Raw genomic sequence first — 26,280 nt, 5'->3', positions numbered from 1 at the left:
GAGAAGCCATTTTATCTGAGTTCTATCAGTAAATATAGTTTGTTTTAAAATAATGTAATAAATACAATTATTTTAGTAATTTAGACTGTAGGTATAAGTGATTTAGTAAATTAAACCATTAGATTCACTTATCAAATACATAAATTTCTTTTGTATGTAGAAGTCAAAAGCAATGCTGCTCCTGAAGGTTACTTCAAGGACATTCCCAGGTTTAGCATCTAGCTTACTCCATCAAAAGAGAAAAACCGTCTCATTTTAATATTATTCCAAAAGAAAATAAAAAGAGTAAATTTTAGAGAGCCGAAGTACTTTATTTCTAAAACGTAATTAAAAATTAAGGAAATTGACATAGAATTTTTAATGGGAACAAATTATAAAGTATTGATTTTGGCATCAATTTTTAGGCTATTTTTAAATATTATGGGATGATTGTATCACTAAGAAAAGCTTTAAAAACAGAATAAATTAAGCTACATGAAATAATACAAAGAAATAAATTTATACATCTATGAATTGGTAGAATAAGGAAGGCACAAAACTGAATCAGATTTTCATGTTTCTAACATCAGTTTTCAATTTTTCAACTTCTTACTTAATAATATTCAGTTTTTTTACAGACACAGAAATTTTATTAGATGATAAATAAAATCAACTTTTCGCTTTCTCTCTTGCTTTTTAATAACCTTGATTTCTCAGCTGAGAAACTACAGATTCCTTTTCTTAAAACCGACCTTTTTGAATTTTGAATTGTGGTTGAGCTTAATATGAAAACTCAAATTCTTTTTTTAAGCTTTATTAAAAGCTACTTTTAATAAAGCTTTAAAATTTAAAAGCTACTTTAAAATTTTATGTTGCTCTTAAAATGTGCACTTAATGTGTTTAGAATAGCACTTTTAACTGATTTATAGCGATTACTGTTTTTAGTATTAAAGATTGACTTTTTTTTAGTTCATAATATGCGGATTTTCTTAGGAAATATTTTAACTTACCGGTATACTTTAAAGTTCCAATATCTTTGGATACTGACTTCTTGTCCATGGCTGCAGAGATGGCTTGAGTACTCAGCTGCGTCTGGTAGCTGGGATTCTGTCGCAGCCTGCTTCCCCCTTGCCCCCGCGCAGCCGCGCGAGATTTAATATATGCGGTATTTAAGTTTGGTGAGGTCTACGCATGTATTGACGCACGCCTACGGGTGTAGCGCGCATCGGAACGTCCCACGCCATAATTCCATTGGCGGCAAGAATGTTTCAGCCAAGGAGAAAGGAGGAGTCTCATCTCGAGCTTCTTCGCTCTATTCTACCCATTTTTCCCATCCACCTACGCGAATGCCTACAGTGGCTAACCCCTCTTCTCTTCATTCTTTGTCCCTATTAAAATGTAGCAGAGGAGGGAGGTATGGGATTTCATGAAACTGTGTGCCCGAGGAAAGTCTGATGTGGGAGGATTCATGGAAAAGTTTAGGTAATTCACTCCTTGAAAATTCTTATTTTTCTTTGAAATGAAATTAAAATTAAAATTTCAGTTCAATATTCATTATTTGTTTGAACTTCCTACGCTGTCTATTCCAAATGCAAAAAGCATTATCATTTTCAAAAATATGAATGAAAGAAATATTGCATTAAAACACGTGTTTGTAATACGTGGTTCTAATTGATATATGAATATATTTTCCAATAAATTTTCAAATATGCCTTCATAGAACTTTGATAGCTTACCTTCACCTATCGACTAGATAAAAAATAAATATTAATGCTTCAGCTTATGAGCTTACTAAATGATTTGAAGGAAACGTACCAGTTCACACTAACCCGCAAATGTTTGTAAAGTATTTGATTCAGAAAAAATTCTCTACTTATATTTGTTTAACAAACATCCTGCGACTATATCATTCGCTGATTCATAATTTGAACCACAGAAGAAGCCAAATTTTAACTGCTTTTTACTTCCTGGTACGAAGTAAAAAGGAAGTATCATAATCACGAAAAGTTTCAGGCAGCATATTTCAAAGAAAATATCCATTTTGATTGCTATCGAATGCAATTTAACGATGTTTTTGCGTGTCATCTGTACGTAAGGACAGAATAAAGAATTTTTCTCCCCCCCCGAAAAAAACAATATAAAAAATGATTTAAAATGAATTCTAAAGAGAAATTTTTGTGGCGTCTGTACATACATACGTACGTATCTCGCATAACTCAAAATTGAGTAGTCTCAGAACGTTGAAATTTTGTATATAGGACTGCTATAACTTCGTATTTTGGTTGCACTCGGCCACACCAAACGTATATAAATATATTTATATATATATCCACACTGTTACACGGTTCAATGATCTCATTTTCTTTACTCTTATATGTTTGTAAATTGTTCATTTTGTGCTTTAAAAATAATTGAATTATGTTGTTCTTATCTTCCGGTTAAGGTTTTTATGCCTTTAGTAAATCTGTATGCAATAGAGTTATCAACAATTTAAAAGTTGTTTTAAGTGCGGTTAATCCTAATTATTTTGTGAGGACGGGCATGCTTGTTTACATTTCAAACTTGGCAAAATAGCCGATTTGTTTCTAGAAAAACTAAGCTTCTCAACAAAAACGCCTTATTTTATTATTATGAATTAAATCATGCTTAATCCATTCTGGAATTGATTCGCAGAAACAAGTGTTTAAAATTTACCTCGTAATTTTTAATATAGATATTTTGAGTTTTTATGTATTTTTGCCTTGTCGCGAAGAGAGAACTGAATTAATTGCGTGAGAAATACTGAATCATCTGTGAAAAACTGTTTCTTTTTTGTTTTGTTTGCTTAATTTCTTTTATACATCGTTCTAGCTTTATTATAGTATTTGAATAGGACATGTGGCAAAGATTAGATAATTCTCCAAATGATATAAATTTTGGGCATTGAGTTATAATATGAATGAAATATAACGCTGTTAAGTGAACCTAGCGCCAGAGTGCCGCTATGGTAAACAAATATACTGAATTTTAGAGAATTTTAGAGTTAGCATTTATTCTATTGCGGTTTATGCGCTGTCGAAGAAGTAGATTTAATTCAATTTAGTTTAATTCAATTTTAAATTAAATGCAAGAAAAAATGCGTATAATTTAATATTCCGTACAAGAAAGTCATGTGGTCTACACATCAGATTTTTTCTTTACTTAACACTACAGTTTTTTAGTTTGTCCATGATTACAATGACACGTGACTACTTCTTTTAAATATGAATTATTTCCTTACTAAATTAATTAAGCATCAGCTGATAAAACATTTTAAGTGGATTTGTGTTTGTAGCTTTTAATGGAATCTTTTTCTTACTTAATTCAATCTTTTTCTTTACTTTGTAACGTGTATATATCTGTAATACGTCTGTGTGTGCTTGCTTGGAAATTTATATTAAGTAACGTTTATGGATATTTAAAAAACATTTTGGCTTTCAGAAGTCAAAAAGGCGTAAATAAAATATATAGATGCTTTATTTTATTATATATTTTCCTGTGTGCATATGTGCGCAAGATTTAATTTTAAAGCCGTATTTTAATGCTGGAAACACTTCTTTTGATGCATTTCGGAGCAAAGTTAAAAAATAAACCATATCTTGAATGGCTTTACTTGTGCATTTGACATTTAAAAATCATCAGAAAATACTTTTCTAAACATTTAGTTTAATAATTAGTTCCAAATTTAGCTTTATTTACTTCGGATTGCGTTCCAGATAATACTGAAAGACCGCTGTGGTTTTTTCTTTTCTTCTGTTGTACTAGATATGAAACTTTTTAAATGCATAATAGTTTCATGGTTTAATTTAAAATTTATTCATTGAAATTTAATTAAATTGGCTTATTATATGCTTTGCAATGGGTAAATTTCTAACTTAAGAACAAATTAATTGTTCAAATGAAACATTTGTAATATGACTAATGCGATTAAAAAGGCAAGTTATTTAACATTTACAGATTTTTTTTATATAGCTTTATTTTTATTCTCGCCCATTTTTTAAAATGCATACAGCTGCCGAAATAGGATCTCTACTAAATTTGACAGTGTTTTAAATTTAGCTTATTTTTAATTTACCTTCCTTTCTAGTTCCTAGATCCATAATACGGAGAATTAAAATACTGATATGATCTTGCCTATCAATAACCATTTTATAATGCTTACAGCGCTGAAAAATAGTAATATATATATGTGTGTGTGTATGTGCCTTCGTATGTGTATATTTAAGAACAAGTACTTACTGACTGGGTATTCTCCGGAAACTCATCGGCAGCGAACCCATTACAGCATTTTTTTGATCATTTAATTATCTCATTATCAAAAACGTTTCCCCGAATACGTCAGAGGAAGGGACCAATGTTACACGCACAGAGAAGGGAAATGAGAAATACAAAAACAAGACGCCTTGGAAAGAATCTACATCTTTGGTTTCAATATGATGCCCAGGCAAAACAGTTTCGAAAATATACGAATATTTTTGGATTTACTTAATTTTACATATATTTTCGACCGGATCGTATACATTTTTAGGTCCATAATAGTTAGGTGGTTATTTCTACTGACCATCATACTGTCCGGAACGATTTTTCTAGCTACATACGGTACTTAACAATTAGTTTTCGAAGCGTTAAATGTAAAATCGTTGTAATAATTCACGTCTTTCAAGTAGCGCTTTTAAAACTCTTAACCTGAAAAGAATTTTATTTCTGATTGTTAGATTTCAAGTTATCTTAAAAATGATTAATCGGTCTTTCTGAGACTTTAAATGCTAACATTTATGTCAATTATCTTAAAAATAATTAGCAAGGATAATTAAATATTTTCAATGCACCGTGAGAAATTCCAAAATTTTTCACTTGTTGAGCTGTTGATAAAAGAAACTTACTTCCCATGTTAAAGTTTCCCTCGAAAACGAGTATGGATATGGATTTCAGATACTTAAGGGGGCTCATACACCTTAAACCCTTATGATCTTCGAATATGTGACTGTTTCAAGAATTGAGATAACATATTTATTTTAAAAGTAATTACTTCCAACTTTTTATGGCTGACTACATAATATAGCTGCTTTCTAAAATCGTAATCAGAAAGTTTGTGTTGCCACAAATATTTTTATGATTTAATCCGCTTTGTGACAAAAAGTTTCGTCCTGTTTTCACCTTGCGCGCACAGTTTAAAATTATCTGTTCCATTATTTAATTCCATAGTTTATATATAGCTTTTATAGCATTTGGAAACTACTGGGAACCAAAAAAAAAACTGAGAATTTCATGTTAAATTTTTATTTTATTTGGAGTTGATTTTATAGAATGTATTTTATTAAAAAATCTGTAATGTTTTCGTGCATAAATTTTTTTAATATTAAAATATTCACCAGATTTTTGGTTCAGCTAGAAAATAGTGCCCATATAAAGAATTCCATCCAATTTCAAGTATGTACCATTAGCCATTTTTAAAATATCATGCGCGCAAGGTGGAAAAAATGAGGCAAAAGTTTGTCACAAAGCTGATTAAATTACAAAAATATTTGTGGCAACACAAACTTTCTGGTTACTAGTTTCCAAAACAGCTATATTATGTAGTCAGCTGTAAAAGGTTGGAGGTAATTACTTTTCAAATAAATAAAATATCTCAATTCTTGCAACAGTCACATAATTCGAAGCTCATAAAGGGTTTAAGGTGTATGAGCCCCATTAATGTTAATAATTATGCATGGGGAAACTCTAATTTACCCTAATAAATGACAATGGCATCGGGACCGTTTTTCCCTCTTATCCCTAGCTTACAACTGAAAACTGTTCACAGAGTAACTTTAAATGCAGGCGATACCATACAAACATGTGAATGTATATATGTGAATATACATGTGAATACATTGCAAAAGGTTACATCAGTGCCTCTCCATATCGTTTGCATTTAAGCATTCAATTCTTAATAGTCAATTCTCAAAGTGTTTTGAACATTTTACGTTAGAAATAATTTAAAAGCATTCAGTTATGAATAATCTTACAAACATTCGATAACCGATCGTTAATTTGTATTTTACAACACATACTATGCCAAAACTCCACAACAGGTAAAAATAAACAAGCAATCACTTACCGAAACACACGCATCAAATGCTTTCAGCACCACCTTAAATTTGGTGAGTTTTCTCTACCTTTGTCATCAGAGAAAACATTAATGTTTTTGCTGAAATTCCGCATTCATAGGCAAATAAAGATATAAATCTGTTCTACGAAGAAGTGCTCTGGAAATGGCATACGCCATTCTTTTGAAATAGGAGCAACTGCTGTTAAAGAATGATAAAACTGTCCATAAGTATGTATACCTATTACCTTTTATCCCTTGGGAGATATTTAGCTCATCAACTGTAAGTTCAGTCTGTAGAGTCATTAGGATGTTTTTTGGAGGCCGGATAGATGAAAAATTAACAGCGCCTTTCCCGGTAATCGAACCACGGACCTCTGGAATACCGGCCCTGCTACCGTTACACCACGAAGCCATGCTAGGCAAGTGGGAGAAATACCGTATAAGTCTACCAGCTTTTCATGAGCAAAGCATTGGAAACGATATGACAATATCCAATTTCTAAGAATAAATAAAGAAGGTGAAATTAACGGTGTTAATAATTGAATGGTCAGAGCATTTATCAGAAGATAACAAAGACATTTCAAGTAAACTCATATTTTTTAATTAATAGCTCGAAACCTTATCAATAACGGTGTTAATATCTCAATTTAAACAAAATGTTGGTTTAAATGTCCATGAGCAGTCATTTGGTTTCGAAATGTAATTTTCTGAACTACCTTGCTAAATGCATTGTCTAACCAACTTACCAATGTTTCAACGTGACCGCGCATATCATCTTCAGATCACTCATAAGCGGAAGACACATGGTTTAATAGTTCAAAGCAAAAAAAGCAAACCGATTACTTCTCCCTTTGCGGGTTGGTGTGACTACTACTATGACTTCTACTTGCAAGGCAGTAAGCTGGAAAAAAATAATCATTTCTAAACTACCCGTGTATCTATTATAGAGATTATGTTCATTAAGATGATCACTTGCTTCCTGCAGGCAGGAAAGGAGTTGGTTAGACTATAATATGGTTAGACTATTACATAATTTTATTATCACTAATAATTTTATTTCGAAAGCAAAAAATTAGAAACACTTTTGTAATATATTTTGCATATCAGTAGTTTTAAAAATAATACAGTTTTCTCAAACAGAGCACAATTATATTAAAGAAACTTTAATGTAACACTTTTAACAATTATATTTAAAAAAACTTTAATTTAACACGCATATAATGCTAGATCATACCCGCCCGCTTTACTGGGCACACAATGTATTTGAATGTAAGCCTAGACTTCTTATATGGACGAAATGTCTAATTTCGAATTAGTATTTACTGTTATCATAAGTTTCAAGAAAATAAATGTTATTATCTTTGTTATTCATTTTTTAATCAGTTATAATGATTTGTCCTTGATTTTTTCATGTATAACAATTTTTATAAAAACAACATTTTAATTTTTCATCACAATATTTTATTTCTCTTAATAATAACATTTATTTTCATGAAACTTATGATAACAGTTAAATATAAATGTTATTATTAACCTTGTCATTTAAATGTTGTTTGTATTCATTGGATAGATGCAAGTTATTTACAAATTTAACAATTTTAAAGGAAAATGCATTCATTGGAAACATTGTATTTCGTATCTAGTTTTGGCAACAATAAAAGAAAATTCTGAACATGGATTTGAAAACCAAATATATGAGAAACTTGTTTTGTATAACAAAAATCCATTTTGAACAGGAGTTATGTAAAGTCCGTTCTTAGTGTGCGTCTACATCATGGAATGAGTAATTGTGCAAAATTTCATGGGAATCGTATGTATAGTTTTGGAGATCTCATGGTGAGTCAGTGGTATTTCATGGTGAGTCAGTGGTATAATATATAGATTGAGTAAAGTCCATAATATTCTCCTCCAAAGGGGAAAATCTGTCATATTATTCTAAATTTAAATTTTAAATGTAACACTTTTGACAATATCCATATGGAAAATTTTAAAATGTATAAAACATGACCTTAAATAACACCTTAATCTGAAGCTTCATAGGAAGCTTAATTAACTGCACATGCGTCAATCATTTAGGTCATTAAATACCAATTGATAGAGACCCGTTTTCAACATATCTGGAGAACCTATGAACAATAGCAACCTAAATCCAATAAGAAAACATCTTATGTGTACACCACATGACTTCCTTGCACCGAATATTAAATTATACGCACTTTTTCTTGCATTTCATTTAAACTTTATTGAATTGAATTAAATCAACTTCGTCGATAGCGCATAAACCGCAATAAAATAACTGCACTCTTTAAAATTCATTCTATTTCTTTACCATAGCGACACTCTGGCTCTAGGTTCATTTAATAGCGTTATATTTCATTCACATTATAACTCAGAATGCACAAAATTTATATCATTTGAAGAATTATCTAATCGTTGGCACATGTTCTATTTAAATACTATAATAAATCTAGAAAGATGTATAAGTAAACAAAACAAAAAAGAAACAGTTTTTCCCAGACGATTCGGTATTTCTCATTCAATTAATTCAGTTCTCACTTCCAGACAAGGCAAAAATACATAAAAACTCAAAATATCTGTATTAAAATTTACGAAGTAAATCTTCAACACTTATTTTCTCGAAAAAACTCCAGAAAGGATTAAGCATGATTTAATTCGCAATAATAAATGAAGGCGTTGTCTTTTGTTATTGTGAAGCTTAGTTTCTCTAGATTGGCAACAAATCCGATCTTTTGCCAAGTTTGAAATGTAAACAAACATGACCGCCATCACAAAATTAATTAGGCTGAGCTGCACTTTAAATTGTTAATAACTCCAAAAATATTGCATGCAGATTTACTAAAGGCATTAAAAATACATATAAGTGTAAAGAAATTGAGATCACCGAGACGGTTAACAAAGTGGATATATATATGCATATATTTATATACGTTTGGTACGGCCGATTGCAACCAAAATACAAGGTGCACATTTACGTATTATAACAGTCCTATATACAAAATTTCAACGTGCTGAAGCTACTCGTTTTTGAATTATGCGAAATACGTAGACGGCACGAAAAATTCTTTTCAATTTAAATAAGTTTTATAATTTTTGGGGTGGAAAAAAGTCTTTTATTCTGTCCTTACGTACAGATGTCACGCGAAACCATAGTTAAATTGCATTCAAGAGCGGTCAAAATGGATATTTTCGTTGAAATATACTGCCTGAAATTTTCGTGGATACAATACTTCGTTTTTACTTCGTACAAGGAAATAAAAATGCTTCCGTAATAATGTATTCCAGGCGAGAAAGAATGATCAGTATATGTTACGGAGCATCTTTTGGAAAAGGAATTGCCATCAACCAGTTGTCCTGATCCTAAAAATTGACAAATTTTATCTGCATGGCTTCAACATATGTGTTTAGTTTCCAAGTTTCGCTAAGAATATCGTCAAGAATGTTCTTGATTAGCTTCAGCATAATTCCAATAAATCTGATAAAGCAGCCGGATACACAATTCGAATGTTTTAAATTCTTTTAAATGGTAAAAACAATAATAAACTTAAATGCAGTTTCCAAAGATTGCTACTACAAATGCGAAAAGGAACAGCTAAATTGCCGTAATTAATAAACTTAAATGCAGTTTCCAAAGATTGCTACTACAAATGCGAAAAGGAACAGCTAAATTGCCGTAATTAATTATTTAATAGTCTCGTTGTAGAAACCGCATATACCTCTTCTTAAAAATTTACAATATAGGTTTTTACAACATAGGTTTACAATAGCTCTCACAGGTAGCAGCTTTACACTCAACTTTACATTGTATTAGAGAATTCTGTTTTTACAGTTAGCAGTACAAACTACTCAACTCAACTAGTTTAGCAAATGCTAGTACAACTCAGAAATTCAATTGTAGATATAGGTAAGTTAAATTAAAACTTGCTATTTACTAGTCTTTTTATTATTATTTTTATTATTTTCATTTTTATACTTTGACTGTTGTATATAGTTTTTTTTTTTAAGTTTACATGCATAATTCGTGTTAAGGAAGTTTCCTGTACGCAAGGGTTTCTAAATTACTTTGGTTTTCTAAAACATTTCTACTCTTAACTGACTTTTAACTAATTTAATTAATTTTAACTCTAGTCATTTACTTGCTTGTTTAAATTTCTTTTTTTTTCTTGTAATTCACAACATTTGATTTTACTTTTGGTTTTGAATTTTACTTTTATCCTTGCCTGTATGGATGACGAAACACGAATTGAGAAATTGAAGAGTTAGGTTTGGGGGCAACTTTCCCTTGATAAGTCTGTCTCCTGTCTGCTCAACAATTATTCACTTAGGCAATTTTTAGGAATAATATATTTAATTTTTTGGAATAATATATTTTTTCATGGTTTTAGATAAGTGTAATTAATTTACATATGCTCCTAGAATTTCAATGATATTGTAAATTAGTTCGCAGCAATAATAAATTTTATTTTTATTTTTCTTTCTTTGCAATTAAAATGTCTTAATTAAATTTTAAATTTTATATTTGATTTATTATGAATTAGAGAATGCTTTAATATGAATTAATTTATTATGCTTTATTATGAATAGAGAATTTTATATTGGTTTATACGAATAGAGAATATTTTTTAAATTTAATTTAACTTTACTATTTTTTTGTGAAACAATCTTCTTATAAAAATTTATACTTCGGATTCGTCTAAAATTCTAATACATATTTTGCTTTAATTTTCAGAATCAAATTTTAACGTTCTTTCTCTCTATTTACAGCTTTAATTATACATTAATATGTATACTGAAGCATAGATTAAAAGCCGAAATTTCGAATCATATATTTTGCTGACGTGATCATCTTAGAAAAGCCAAAATGATTGTGAATGCCTATTTACATAATAGATTTACTTTCAAGGTTTTTGGAGTTGGCTAAAAAAATTCTGAAACAGAAGTATGAGGAGCCGGTTTATTAATATTGCTACATTAATAGAATTACGAATTAGTTACCGTAGCAGAACTAAACTAATTATTAACTTGTAAAGATTTTAAGTTTTACTAACGTTTATTTTATTTTAAAACTTTTCTATCCTCTCTTATATTCCATTTCCGGCCAGAATAAGCGCGAGTAGGAATCGATTATTCTAATGAGTTGCAAACTGTATATGTATTTAAGAAGTGGCTTTTAGCCAAGAGAAGAGAGAGACTTCTTGTAGCCTTGCCACGCGTGTGCTTTTCAGTCAGTTCATGATTGCTTTTGAGGACAGAATTTAGTTTACGCTGGTATACTAAGACGTATTGTAGTATTTTGCATTTCGATCACTACAGTGGCGCCCGAACTGAAAAGGTGAAAATTTGGCGATTGCGTCCCCTAAATCTCCAGTCACCCTTTAAAAGGGGGGAGTATATAAGGTATTTCTTCCGCCTTCTTAGCATGCTTCGTAGTGTAGTGGTCAGCACGCTCGACGCGTATTCGACATGCCTTTGGTTCGAGTCCCCGCGAGGGCACTGCTCATTTTCCATGACTCCTGCTTCGAAATAACCTGATGTCTGTACAATCTTATATGCAATTGTTTAAATTGCCAAAGTAAATCATATTCTAAAAGACGAGGAATAGATCTGTAATGTAAGACAAGAGCAAGGTTAGATAATATTTAGCTTGTAGGTTTTGCTTAATAATTTCAAAAACGCTTACTGGTTACTAAATTATCGGCACGTTGTAGTCTTTCATCTCTTTGAAACAGAACGCCAGTAATATCTTCAATACCTATCGGCCACGTTTCTAAATTTAAAACTTTCGTTTCTTTGATTTGTAAATACTTTAATCTAAATTTAATTATTTAAGACTTACGAAGCAAAACAAAAAATATACAGGCAGATAGGTACTTTGAACAACCAGTCTTGAAATCACCAAAAATAGCAATAGCATGAAAATTAAAAATTAAATGCTTTTGGTGCCACTTCAACCTCGTTTTATCAGAACTAGCTGCTCAGTACAGGAGGTGAAAATGTTAATACGGGCAATATGTAAATGTGAAAAATCACTGTGTAACAGAAGTAGCTCTTAGTGTAACAATCCAAAGGAAACTTATGAAGTTACCACATCTAGCGGCACGTAACGTTAAAAGAAACTTTTCCGAGAAACAAGCTTATCCTTTTCCTACCAGTGGAGTGAGTGTTCTTAGACGAAACAGTTTCGCTAGAACCTATGTCCCGATTACATCATGACCTTCACAAAGAAGAAGGCCATGACACTGAAAAATATAGCGGCGTTTTGCGTCCTGTGCTGTCCTGTATCTAATCGGGACATAGGTTTTAGCGAAGCTGGTAATCCCTTGTGTCCCATGTTGTCATCGGAGAGACTTCAATTACCAGCTTCGCTAGAACCTATGTTCGAAAAGGCTTCAATTACCAGCTTGGCTAGAACCTATATCCCGATTAGATCGTGATCTTCACAAAGAAGAAGGTCATGACACTGAAAAATATAGCAGCGTTTCGCGTCCTGTGTTGTCACCGGAAAGGCTTCAAGAATTACATAGCTTTTTAATTCTTTCTCATAAATATAACTTTACTGTGTAGCTTTTTAATTAAATAAGCTGACAGAAAAGAGGGTACATAAATTATTTTGATCTTTAAGGATTTCTAAATATAATTTAATAAACGTTCCATAAGCATAATTGAAAGAACCGATGAACGAGCATTGAACATTTTATAATAATTCAAACATTTGAAACTTTTCCCGTCACGAAAAATTAGGAAGAATTATCAGGTTCTATGTTCCTCCTTACTTGCTTTGGGAACATTAAATGTCCTGACTCGGAACAGGGAGCTTACTAAAGCTATGTTCAATAAATTTGGGAAGTAGACAATACACACAGGAAGGGTATACGAAACACTTTATTTTTCTCTCTTTACAATGATTTCCGGACTTCGGAATACAGAGACCAACCACTTGTGGTCTGAACGTAAGGATATAAAAATATTAACTAAACTCTGACTAAACTTAACTTTGTATTAATCAAACAAGTGCCTACTCCAAGATTGGCCGTATATTAGCAAAAAGCCGTATGTAGTACAGAGAACTGCTAACACTACGATACGTTTAAAATTATCAAGAGGATTAAACCTCAGGCCTTGAAGGCAACCAGCAACCGAGTAAAACTACTATGGCAAGCGGCCTGCTTCTAATAGCTCCTTCCTCTCTCTCTTGCTTGGCAAAAAGTCACAACTTAAGTACTTGGCGTTCGCAAGACAAATTTGCATAAATAAGTTAAAGCTTTTAATTCTGGCCGGAAGTAGAAAATAAGAAGTGATAGTAAAGGTTTAAAATAAAATAAACGTTAGTAAAACTTAGGATCCTTACAGAATTTCTAAAGATAAAAATTGATTATAATCGGTGTTTTGTTTGAAGACAAGTACTTAATATGTTTGCATTTCATGGCGAAAACTATTATAATCATCAACTTTTATATCACCAGCATATGCAAATGAAAGAATATATAAATTATTTAATATATATAATTAAAATATTTCATTTAAGTAAAATACATAACAGCAAACCTAAATGTCAACATTTATATTTAGAACGATATGAAAATCTAACAAGTAGCATGCATGATTGCAATATTTAAAAAGCATGAATTATGCAGTATTTGTAACTAAAAATACCAAAAGATATGTAATACAATTGCAATTTGCAATTACTAGAAATGTATTTAATGTTTTTAAATATAATATAACTACAAATGTTATAATTATGGATTCAAATATTTAGAAGTAATATTAATGTGCCTTAACGCGACCCCTTTCGAGCATATGTAAATGTATATACTTATTTTTATTTTCTGCATTTTAGAATAATTATAGATTACCTTTATACACTTTTTAAAATCAATAATATTTCTTTGCATACTCCACAAAAGAGCTTTGAATAACGTATACAGTAACTTGATGTAGGCATTAAAACCTGCTTTCGTTAAACAGCATGTAAAAATATCTTTTTTACTTCCTTGTACGAAGGAAAAAGGAAGTATTGTAATCGCGAAAAGTTTCAGGCATCATATTTCACATCAAATATCGTATTTGCTTTAGAAATGACGGAATTATGTTGTTCTTATCTTCCGGTTAAGGGTTTTATTCATTTAGTAAATTTGTGTGCAATATTTTTAGAATTATCAACAATTTAAAACTTGTTCAAGTGCAGCTAAGCCTAATGAATTTTGCGGATGGCAGACATATTTGCTTACATTTCAAATTTGGCAAAATAGCGGATTTGTTGCCAATCTAGAGAAAATAAGCTTCGCAACAACAAAGATAACGTCTTCTTTTATTATTGAGAATTAAATCATGCTTAATCAATCCATTCTCGAATTTATTCGAGGAAATAAGTGTTTCAAATTTACTTCGTAATTTTTAATATAGATATTTTGAGTTATGTATTTTTGCCTTGTCGGAAAGTGAGAATTGAATTATGTGTGTGTGTGTGATTATGGCAAAGCCTCGAGGGCTATCTGCCTAAGAGGAGGGATGCCTTCGTGGAGGACTTTCTAAAGGAAACTGGCTCGTATACACGTTACACATGGGGAAAACCAAAGAATTGAATTAAATGAATGAGAAATACTGTATCGTCTGTGAAAAAAATATACTTGTAATTTGTTTTGTTTGATTAATTTCTTTTATACATCGTTTTAGATTTATTATAATGTTTGAAGAGAACATGTGGCAACAATTAGATAAATCTTAAGATGATATAAATTTTGTGCCTTCTGAGTTAAAAAATGAATGAAATGTAACGCTCTTAAGTGAACCTAGGGCCAGAGTGTCGCTATGATAAACAAATATAGTGAAATTTAAAGATTACATTTATTCTATTGTGATATATACGCTATAGACGAAGTAGATTAAATTCAATCCAATTAGGTTAAATGAAATACAAGAAAAAATGCGTATAATTTAATATTCCATACAAGGAAGTCATATGGTGGACACATCAGATATTTAATATAATTTTCTTGTTATCACAAACATATATAAGTTTAAACAATGCAAATAAAAATATACTGAAATATAATAACAAATACCATAAAGTCAAACATTCATATTTACAGTAAGATGATTATTTAACAAATTTAAAAAATGCACATTATATTTTCTGTTAACAAATGCACATTACATTTTCTGCTAACAAATGCACATTGCATTTTCTGTTAACAAATGCACATTGCATTTTCTGTTAACAAATGCACATTACATTTTCTGTTATGTTTTTAATGGCTGGCGGCGTTTTCTCAGTCATATATGCTGGGCAGCATATAAATATGAGCAGTTATCAATCGTTTTTTAACATAGGTGGTTTCCTTGGAATCCGCAAAAATTATTCTATCTTTAGCCGTGAAGATATCTTCTCATAAAATCATGTCTTCCCAAAATGCTTTTTGCAAACAACACTTCTTTTAGATGGAAGGAATTTTGCTCAAGAAATCTTTAGGCACTACACCTGCCTTTTTGTATTATTCTTTCCAAATTTGTAAACACGCACATAATTATTTTTTCTAACATAATTAAAGTGAACTTTAATGCACAGAAATGTATAGGCACTGCTATCTTATATTGACAGAATCAACACTAGGATTGTACTAACTTTCCTAAGATTTTCATATTAAAATGCCAACAACAAATATTCAAGCTAAATTCTTAGTAAAACAAAAATACACATTGCAAAAAATCAGAAAAACAATGGATATCCTAACAAAATTGGGCACAGATTTATGTCAGGTAATATAATTCCATATAACAGATTGTAATAAAAATGTAATAATATCATAAATAAAGGAGTAATGTAATAAATGCAGTCTATAATAGAGTAAAGCAAATAACATCAGTGTTCATAATTTGAAAAGGGTGATTATTTTCTAGCAAAAAGTATCATACATATTATATTTAAAATGTATATGCATTTAATGTGTACATGCATTCAAATTACGAAAAGTAAATACTACTGACTTTTCGCGATTATAAAGACATGACGCATTGGTAGTTAAACTGTCATAAAGATATTATAAACTTGAAAATCAGGTTACAAGAAAGCATATCCATGTTGATCCGGTGTGATCAAAGAGATAGGATTCAGCGACATGTAAAAAGGAAAAGACGAAAACATTGGAAAGAAAAAGTACTATTCTGGAAGACATTAGCACAATATGTAAAGTATAATATGAGGAATACAACAGAAACCTTGAAACTGAGAAACTCACGAAAGAACTGCAACAAAATGAAAGGAATTTTGCAAGAGGACTTAATCAACATTCCAGTTGAAATGGTGCAAATAATAAAAGAAAAACTTTGCAATGAAGAAATAATATATAGACTGCTTAAAAATAAAGAGAAATTACAAAAGAAAGAAATTTACTAGAGAAAATTCTCCAACCAAAATTTATGTTATAGGTTATGTTAATAATGTATAACAATTATTGTATAGACTTTATTTGTAAACAGCACAATATATGGAAATGTAAAAATTTAAGAATTACAGTCAAATGTCGTTAATCCGGACTCGTCGGGACTTCGGCGATTCCGGATTATCGATTTTTCCGGATTATAGATCATCAATTTAAATCGCGTAAGATGGCATGCAGAAATTCTAAAATTAAAAATATGAAACCGTAATTTATGAAATAAAGAACAATTATGATCTAAAGGGTATCAAAATTTACAAAAAAAGCTTAATATTTATTTGTTTACTTTATTAAACATTTCTTTCAATGTAAGTTGTTTAAGTTGCTTCGTTTTATGTGATAATACTTTCTCTTTAATTCTATAAACAGACATAATTTTTTGTTCACTTTCAAAGTTCCGCTGTTCAAGTCCCGTTAATTGCTGTGCCGAGAATACCGACTAACTTGTCAATCGAAATTTTTTCGTTTTCACTAACCTCTCTGTCACATTCTTCATGTCTTTATCCATTTTTTGCAGCAATTCCACTTTTTGTTTGATGGACATCGAAACATACTTTCGTTTTGTACGATCCTTTGGGAGCTCCAGAATCAAAAATTCTATTTGACATAATCGAAAGTTCAAGTTTACTTTTATAGTATTGCTCTTACAGTCTGCAAAAAATAATAAGCCGGATCCAATTCGAAAATTAGGGAACAACGCAATCATCAACATTAACTGAAATAGATAATTAGATAATTTTAGCTTACACCGTCCGTTATACATAAAACGCGCACACGAAAACGTATTCTGTGCTTGCGCACACGCAAATGCGCAGTAGTAAGAGGTCTTACAAGCATGCGTAAACGCCTATGCGCATGTGTCAACGTGGCGCATGCGCAGAAAGTTTTTAGCTTTGAGGTCCGGATTATAGATCATTCCGAATTATGGATGTCCGAATTAACGACTTTTGACAGTATTACTAAACACTAGACAAGGGCGGACGTGGGCAGAACCGATTAACCGTAATGGTAGATGGATGGTGCCCACGTCCTTCGTTACTACTACTACTACTACTACTACTACTAGAATAAGTACGTCCGCAAACCGTATGATTATCTGCAAGACTGATAATCGAAAAAGCGATAGATGAGAAAGGTGACTCATTCCTGACCTGTATGACAAGAATTACAGCTTTCTTTACTAAGTTCACAGCTAGGTAAACGGGATATTTTGCATCGAAAAAACGATAGATGAGAAAGGTGACTCATTCCTGACCTGTCTAACAAGTGTCACAGCTTTCTTTACTAAGGTCACAGCTAGGTAAACGTGATATTTTGCGACTGAGCCCAAAATGTTTCACTTATAGCTGTGTCTCTTGTAGGTTTTTTCCCCAAAAGATGGTTTTTGCGTCAGTCAGTCAATCAAATATCCTGAAAGCGAAATTCTCGAAAAGGGTATGTCGGCTTTTACCGTACAAATAACGCTGAATTAATTATTCAATTTTCTCCACAACTTAAGTGCAATTGATATAATACCGAATAAAATTTTAAAACTGACAAAAAGGAAATTTTTAAGTATTTTAAATACCATAATAAAATGTAGGAAAGTATAGAAAATATTGGTAAACATATACACGTAAATATTTTATGGGAAGGTTTCGTACGGAAACATTATCATTTGAGTAAATGTGGTAATAAATTTCTGCATTTCGTATTAAAGTTTTTTTTCGTACTTCTTAATTGTTAATATAACCAGATCCGTTGCGTTTCAGTTTATTAATGACTTTACATGATTTTAGAATTAAGGGGAAGCAGTACTAAACACGGATTATACATCCACGTTATTAAGCTTACAGAAAGCAGCGCCACGATCCTCGTTAAAATACAGGATTGCTCTCGCTCAATGGCAGACAAAAGACAGGGGAAAATGAATAGCGAGCGGACAGGCTTGGGTTCCGAATGTATCGGCGAGGTAATCGGCGGAGGCAGTTCCTTAATCCTGCGGCATTAAGGGACGCGTGGGAGCAGTAACGTTCAGTCGCGTGACTTCGTTCTCCGGTGACCTCACTCTCGAGTGCTGTTTGGCTCCCAATTCATCATTTATGATTTTGAAATTTTAGACGTGACGTATTGAAACTATAACTCTGTTTCGAATATATTTCAAGTATTTCAAAACAATGGAAAAGACAATGGATTTTCTGTAAGTTTAAACTACTTGTAACATTTTACTAATGTTTAAAAAATGTATTAATATTAATCCAATATGGCAGGTTTATTTTGAGAATAAGTATTTCAGGCATCGCATTAATATTGCTACCTTCTTGGGTTCATGGTGCTATAATCTCTCCATATAATAAAGGAAAGAATTTGTGTGTCTTTTCGTTCGATGCTACGCGTAAGCTATAGACCCAGGGCTACGAAATTTGGTACATAGGTGCATCTAGTCAAGAGCCAGTGCACCTCGAAGCAATTTTTAGTCCAAAGGGATTTGAATCCCGAAGGACTATTAGTTTCGTTTTGGCATTTTGCGTCGGACTCATAAATGTCGGTTCACTTTTCAAACTGTTGCCACAAAATGTTAGAGTCCTGCATTATATTTGAAGAAATTAAATAATGAAAAATCTGCATAAATGTATGTATATTTCTCGCATTGTGATAAAACAACGGTACATAGAGTCATCGAATTTTGAGTAACGTAATCCTCCAACGAATATGAGCATGTGGAAGACCAAATTTGAAATTTGAAATTTGTTTTATGATCGATTTCCTATTTTTTAAAACTTTGACGAATTTTTGATTAACAAACTCAAGGATTTCAAAGCGAGCAATGGCAACGTTGTGCAGAAAAAACATTTTTATCTCCAGCGCGTGAGTCTCTGTATCGGAAATTCTAAAGATATGCTCGTTTTAAAACTATTTTGCGATATTGCTGTTGCACTGGGGTCTTATGGTTTAAGTGCGAGGAACATGATATTTAATAAAGAAAGGTAACACACAAAATGTTAAAAAACGCCCCTTTGGACGTAATTTAAAATCTGAAACATTTCAGATTTTTTTTTTTTTTTTTTTTTTTTTTTTTTTTTTTTCAAAATTCGAATCAGGCCTTCTTTATTTTATCTTTTCGATTTTATCGCATAATTTTGAATGGGCTATGGAACTATCAATTGCCTGAACTGATGTGACTGGCTTACTCTGTGGATAACTGCAAAAATAATACGGATACACATCATTAGGTGTGTAACTGATAAGAACATGAAGTTATGATGTATTGAAGAAGACATAGGTTTAAAAACTGGTTAATATATAAGTTCCACTCTCCACAGCATAGATCCTATCCATGACAATGTAATTATTAATTGATCGTATATTTATTTTCATACGGATTATTATGTAACAATTGTTGTACAGATGACATTGTCAATTTAGCATTGTAATATTACTATCATTGATTCAGTGAATGCCGCTGGCGGTGGATGGTAGATTCTTTTCCATCGCATGGACATATAACTCTGATTGGTGTAGAACCTTAGGTCGGAGGTCCATGCGACTGCGTATCAGTTTCATTCCTTTAGAAATGTGGTTTTGGCAAGAATTTTGCATTCAATTGTATACTGAACTGCTGAATGTGGAAAATCAGCACTGTTGCCACTTGGAAAAATAAGGGCAATCATTCTGTGTAGTTTTTAAATTCAATGTTTCTCTTGGATACTGGACTTTTGTTGAGAGAAGGCAACGGGAAGTTGGTTAATTTATTTACTAGGATAATTAATATTTGTATTAAGGATATTGCTTATTTCATTGTAATTTTGTTATATGTAATACATTTATTTTAATTTGCGGGTTTTTTTTATGAAGTTGTTCTGCAGAGTAAAATTCTGAGCAGTTCTTAAATTTAACGTTTAGTGTCCCCTACAGGCATTTTTCCGGTGCATTTAAAAGCCAGACGAAGGCTGGCCGCGTAGCTGCTGGTATTAAATAAGCAGTAAAATATTTTTTTTTCCAATTTCCTCCACTAATAAGTAGCCACATAGTATAGAATAAATTATTTCGTTGCAAATTACAAAGAAAGCACATTTATTAGAGGTTTATCTAAAGCCTTCACACATATATGTGTGTATGAAAGGTATGTAATAAAGCATGATAATGAAAAAAATTGGATATATAGATACTCAAGATTTGGAAAATATCCGATGATTCAAATTAATAAATCACTTTTCGTTACACTGCACTTTAATAAACAACCTGTAGTTTACCTACATATAAATGGAATGTTTAGTAAAGCGTTTTGAATAATCATTTCCTGTATTAAAGTTTTAAATTAAGCCATGGCTATACCGTATTTGACGGCATGTAAGACGCACTGGCATATAAGACGCACCCTTATTTAGACGGCCACACACAAGGAAAAAATGTTTCAATAGCGTGGTTTCTTTTAGTTCTCACGTTTCGTAAAAGCCAAATAAACAATTATTGAATGCAATTACCTTCACGTATAAGACTGTGTCCTTCACGTATAAGACGCAGGTAACTTTTTGGAGACCAAATTTAGGAATAAGAGTGCGTCTTATATGCCGTCAAATACGGTAATAGATATGGCTTATAGATGGCCATGGATTATAGATGCAGTACCCTTCTTTTTGAGGAGCCAGTTATTGAAAATTAAATGCAAAAACTTAAATTTTTACTAAATATGAAACATTCGGCATTTACTGATGATAAATGACTTATGAATGACTTCTATGTGTTACCCGAAACAATTCAGATATATGAAAACTTCGAGAATTTGCATTGCGTTAAAATGGAACCTTAAAGATTTATAGTCCCAATAAAAGGGTAAAATATAGGAAAATGATGAAATAGCTTCGTGTAAAAAATGAGTTAAACGTTTTGGGTTCAATGATGCTAATAGTTTCATGCAATGACTTTGTTCTTTAATAAATCATAACACAGAGTTAACAGCTTCATAACGTGAACCCTCTGTCATAGTATGTGAAATATTTTGATAAGTAGTACTATATCGAAGTTGGGTTAATTGTATTTTAATGATAGTAGACACTCAAACCGAAAATAAATTCTAGTAAATGTACCAAATTTTATCCTTAAAGTGAAAACAATTTTCTCCCGAATTCTAAAATTAATTATTCATAAATTATTTGATATTGAATAACCTACAAATTAATTTGGTACTATTTGTTTTATCTAACCATTCCACTCCTGGTTACACAGCACGTTTTCACCAAAACTATATAAGTTGAAATACTAGACATAGTGATAGCCTCGAGAACGAAACTAACTCAAAATAATAACATTTTTCATTCATCAACACCGTCTATTTAGATTTTCGGGCGCTGCAGAACAAAGATGGCTTAGCTATCAAATACTTCAATGTTTTTATTAAATATTTAACATTAAGAAAATAGCGAAGGAATATTATGATAAAGCAAACACCATACTCTTTTTAAAAATACACAAATGTTTTGTTTATGGTTATTAATCCTAGGAAAAGGAAAAGAAAATAACCTTTGATGAGTAAAACTTTCATTGCAAAGCCTGCGGCAGCAGTATAAAAACAAATCTAGATTGAACCGGTGATTGAACAAACAAAACAAAAATTTAAGCACTACTTAAGTTGGAGTTCTGATTTTAATGTACAGGGTGTTTATAAAGTCCCGAACCCATTTTGATGTTTAATAACTCATAAAATAATAAAGATAGATTAAAATTCATAACATAAAGGGTTAGATAGACTCAAAAAGTTTCATGACCCTTGTCAATGAACTTCCACTTGTACCCCTTCGTCGCACGGAGAATATCAAGTCGATATTCAATTTCACGCCAGGTACCAGCAAGCATGTCGGCATCCACAGAGGCTATTGCGGTTGTAATTCTGGCTTTTAGGTCATCCATGTTCGACACTCTCCTCCTGTAAACGTTGTCCTTTACATCCCCAAAGGGGTTGTCCTTACATCCCAAAGTTTAAATCTCCAAAGAAAAAAGTCCAGCGGCGTTATATCAGGTGATCTGGATGGCCAAGGAATTGGACCTCCTCGCCCAATCCATCATCCTGTAAAATGGTCATTCAAAGAACTACGAACGATGGTACCCCAATGAAGTGGTACACCATCTTGTTGCAAAACGACATGTGGCTCAAGCTCTTCTAGTTGTGGAAATACGAAGTTTTCCACATGTCTAAGTATACGACTGATAAGACCGTCTTTTCTGTAAAAAAGAAAGGCCTAATGACTCGGATTGTGCATTAGTCCACACCACACATTAACCTTTGGGGAATCCCTTTGTGCCTCACGGTATTCATGGGGGTTTTCAGATCCCATATGCGCACATTATGACGATAACATTGCAATAGTTGCCAAAAACAAAAGAGAGAAAAATGCAATTAATAAGCAGACGATATTTAGAAAAGTACAGATATTTAGACTGGAAAATGAAATTATCTGAAATTAAACACACGCGCAGACGATATTTACAAAAGTAAAGATATTGAAACCTGAAAAGGAAAATATATAAGTTATTCCATCAATAAATGCCATACGTTTGTTTATATCTTCATTATTTTACGAGTTATTAAACATTAAAATGGGTCCGGGATTTTATAAACACCCTTTATATCTCTTTGGTCTTCAATTTAAATATTTTCTACATCTGTGACAGCTTTATATGGTAGTTTCATGTAAGTAATAAAATACGCACATACAAAATAACGAAACATTTTAAAATAAGTAACATAATTAGTAGAGATTTTATAATTCACAAAGAAAATGAGTTGCTCAAAGAAATAACAGAATTTCTTTACAATAAAATGTTATATTTTTCGCTAGCTAACAAATGTGACTTCATCATACAGCTGTCGTGTAAAGTAGCGATTCTCGACCGGTGGTACGCAAGAGAAAAATAGGTGGTATTCAAAGAAACAAAGTATTTTTAACTATTAAATTCAAAACTCTCGTGAAGAAAAAGAACAGTTTGTAATGATATTAGGATTTTTTGGAAGCCTAAGAGAATGAAAAATATGCAATCGCCTTTGCCGGAAATCGAACCACGGACCTCTGAAATACTGACTCAGTATACTGACCACTACATCACGAAAGTACGCTAAGAAGGCAGAAGAAATACCTTACAAGTTGATAGAAATTTCCTGTGATCGAACTGAAAATTTTAAAAATAGCAGACTTGTTAACTTACCGCTGAAGCCCTCCCCCCGAAAAAAGTTTAAAAGCATTTCAAATAAAGGTGTTAAATTTTTATTGCCATTTTGCAAAATCTATTTGTGTGAACAAGGATTTTCTTTCATGTTCTATTTGTAAAATAAATACAGAACAAAATCCTAGTTTAAGGTTAAAACTAAGTGAAATAAGACGAGACATAATGAAACTGATCTCTCTTAAACAGACCCAAATTTCACACTAAATCTTAGATTTAAAGTATTATAACTTAAATTTTGATAATTAAAATGGTAACCAATTTTTAATCTAATATTTTTTATGTGTGCACATTTAATACAAATAGCCAACAGCTTGTGCAAATAGCAAAATGTACTTTTTTAAATATATTTGAGAAATTGAAGAATAATCATTGTAAAATGTAGTGGTTGTACCAAAGTTTTTCAGTTTTTGTTTGGATGGTACGCGTTAGTCAAAAGGTTGAGAACCGCTGGTATAAAGCAATGTAATTTACGAAAACCAAATACGAGCATTTAGCTTTAATTCCTTAAATTTTATAAGTCGTGAATACTTGTAAGCATCGGCGACGCCAGAGCCGATGAAACGGGTATGGCAAAGTTTACGGGGGGGGGAAACCTTTTAGAACTTAGGAAAGCACCAAAAGACAAAATTTAGGAATGGCATTTTTTTTTTTTTTTTTTTTTTTTTTTTTTTTTTATAAATTTGAGAGAAGCACTAGGCTTTAGAACTTAGCGCGGCAGCGGGCAGCAGAATTTAAGACCCGCAGAGATAATACTGTATTAGAAAGGAAAATACCAGCGCCAGGGCTGCTTATAATAAAACTAATGCGGTTTACGAGACATAATGATTAGATTAGCTCTTTAATTTAGATATATTGTTTCTTGAGCTAAATGTCTTAAAGACTAAAACGCTGTTGTCTCTAAGTCGTTTATACATTCATGCTTACTACAGTGGGCGGTTACACATTTTTAGAGCGATTTCGGGGCCATTTAGTTGTAAGCACGATTGTAAATTATTTATTGTTATTAGACAAAATATCTATTGAGAAAATGGCAACAGCTAATTTCTGGATGTCGTTCTATTTTATAATTTTAAAAATGTACATTGAAATGATATACGCTTGAAAAATGTTTAATGGTACGATGCAGTAAGTACGTTTGTTATGTTATGTACGTTTACGAATACGTTACGTGTAGGTTATTAAGATTTATCTTTAAATAAATGTTTGTTTGTATTTTACAACCATTTTATGAGTGATTAATTTAACTACAAAAGGAAGTTAACATTAGTTAATGTCTAAGAATGCAAAGAGTATTTTTTAAGTATTCGACCTGATAGCCTTTTTAATGGCCTTTAAAATTCTGCGTCGTCATTTTTATAATGGGTGGTCTTTTCGGAAAATTTTCTTGCGTGTTGATTTCCATTTCTCTTCTACCACTTTCCATAGCCCTTCAATCGTGGTGTGTTTCAGCTTAGAAAGTGCTCTTTTCAAAAGACTCAAGACACAATAGTCTATAGTTGAAATGTCAGGGGACTTTCCAGTACAACAATACGTTGAAAGGGTATACATTCAATATCTTTATCACTCTGCATTTATTTTATAAGAATGCAGTGATACTTTCGAAGTAAGATTTCTTGTTTGTCTTGATGACGTTTTGTTCTTTGAAAGTCACTGGGATAAAGAAATAATATTTCTTCTTTAAATATCGCACGTCAAATTTTCTCTTGATAAGTATGTTGACGTAATTTTAGTATTTTTTCCCACTTTTTTTGTTAAATTACCTATTCTAAGAGAATCCTGTGACAATCAATAACGCCTTACTAAAACGTTTTTTGAGTTAGCAGATCCAGGTTTGTAAATTTTTACTTCCTTGTACGAAGTAAAAAGTAAGTATAGTAATCGCGAAAAGTTTCAGACAGCATATTTCAACGAAAATTTCCATTTTGACTGCTATCGAATGCAATTTAAGATGTTTTTTGCTTGACATCTGTACGTAAGGACAGGAAAAAAAACTCTTTTCCTCCAAAAAAAATTATAAAACTGCTTTAAACTAAATTCTAAAGAGAATTTTTCATGGCTTCTGTATGTACGTACGTATCTCGCATAACTCAAAAACGAGTAGCCTCAGAACGTTGAAATTTTGTATATAGGACAGCTGTAACATGTAGATTAGCACCTCCTATTCTGGTTACAATCGGCCGCACAAAATGTATGTAAATATATTTACATATTTATCCACTCTATTACCCATCTCAGTGATCTCAGTTTCTTTACTCTTATATGTTTGTAAATTGTGCATTTTTTGCTTTAAAAATTATTGAATTCTGTTTTTCTTATCTTTCGGTTAAAGTTTTTATTCCTTTAGTAAATCTGCATGCAATATTTTTAGTGTTATCAACAATTTAAAAGTTGTTTAACTGGGGCTAAGCCTAATTATTTTTGCAATGGCGGCCATGTTTATTTACATTTGAAACTTGGCAGAATAACGGATTGGTTGCAAATCTAGAGAAACTAAGCTTCGCAACAACAAAGATAACGCCTTCTTTTATTATTGTG

At 31.6% G+C, this 26,280-nt stretch overlaps 1 protein-coding gene and 1 long non-coding RNA gene across 2 annotated transcripts in view; one reads left to right on the top strand and one right to left on the bottom strand.

The window, feature by feature from the left end:
• The window catches only part of Gad1 (glutamate decarboxylase), a 111,173-nt gene extending 110,059 nt beyond the window's left edge, over positions 1-1,114 (bottom strand). Inside the window, exon 1 of the mRNA XM_035364643.2 lies at positions 990-1,114. Within this exon, the coding sequence (XP_035220534.1) occupies positions 990-1,038 (49 nt within the window). The 5' untranslated portion in view covers positions 1,039-1,114. The remainder of the gene's footprint in view (positions 1-989) is intronic.
• Positions 1,115-1,307: 193 nt separating this feature from the next.
• Positions 1,308-26,280, top strand: part of LOC118186696 (uncharacterized) — a 60,753-nt gene continuing 35,780 nt past the window's right edge. Inside the window, exon 1 of the long non-coding RNA XR_015043840.1 lies at positions 1,308-1,461. This is a non-coding gene — a long non-coding RNA (uncharacterized LOC118186696). The remainder of the gene's footprint in view (positions 1,462-26,280) is intronic.

Source organism: Stegodyphus dumicola, chromosome 11 (assembly GCF_044657685.1).
Source record: "Stegodyphus dumicola isolate Sdum_Otavi_A_Nest chromosome 11, ASM4465768v1".
NCBI lineage: Eukaryota > Metazoa > Arthropoda > Arachnida > Araneae > Eresidae > Stegodyphus > Stegodyphus dumicola.
This window is presented reverse-complemented; position numbering and strand designations above follow the sequence as displayed.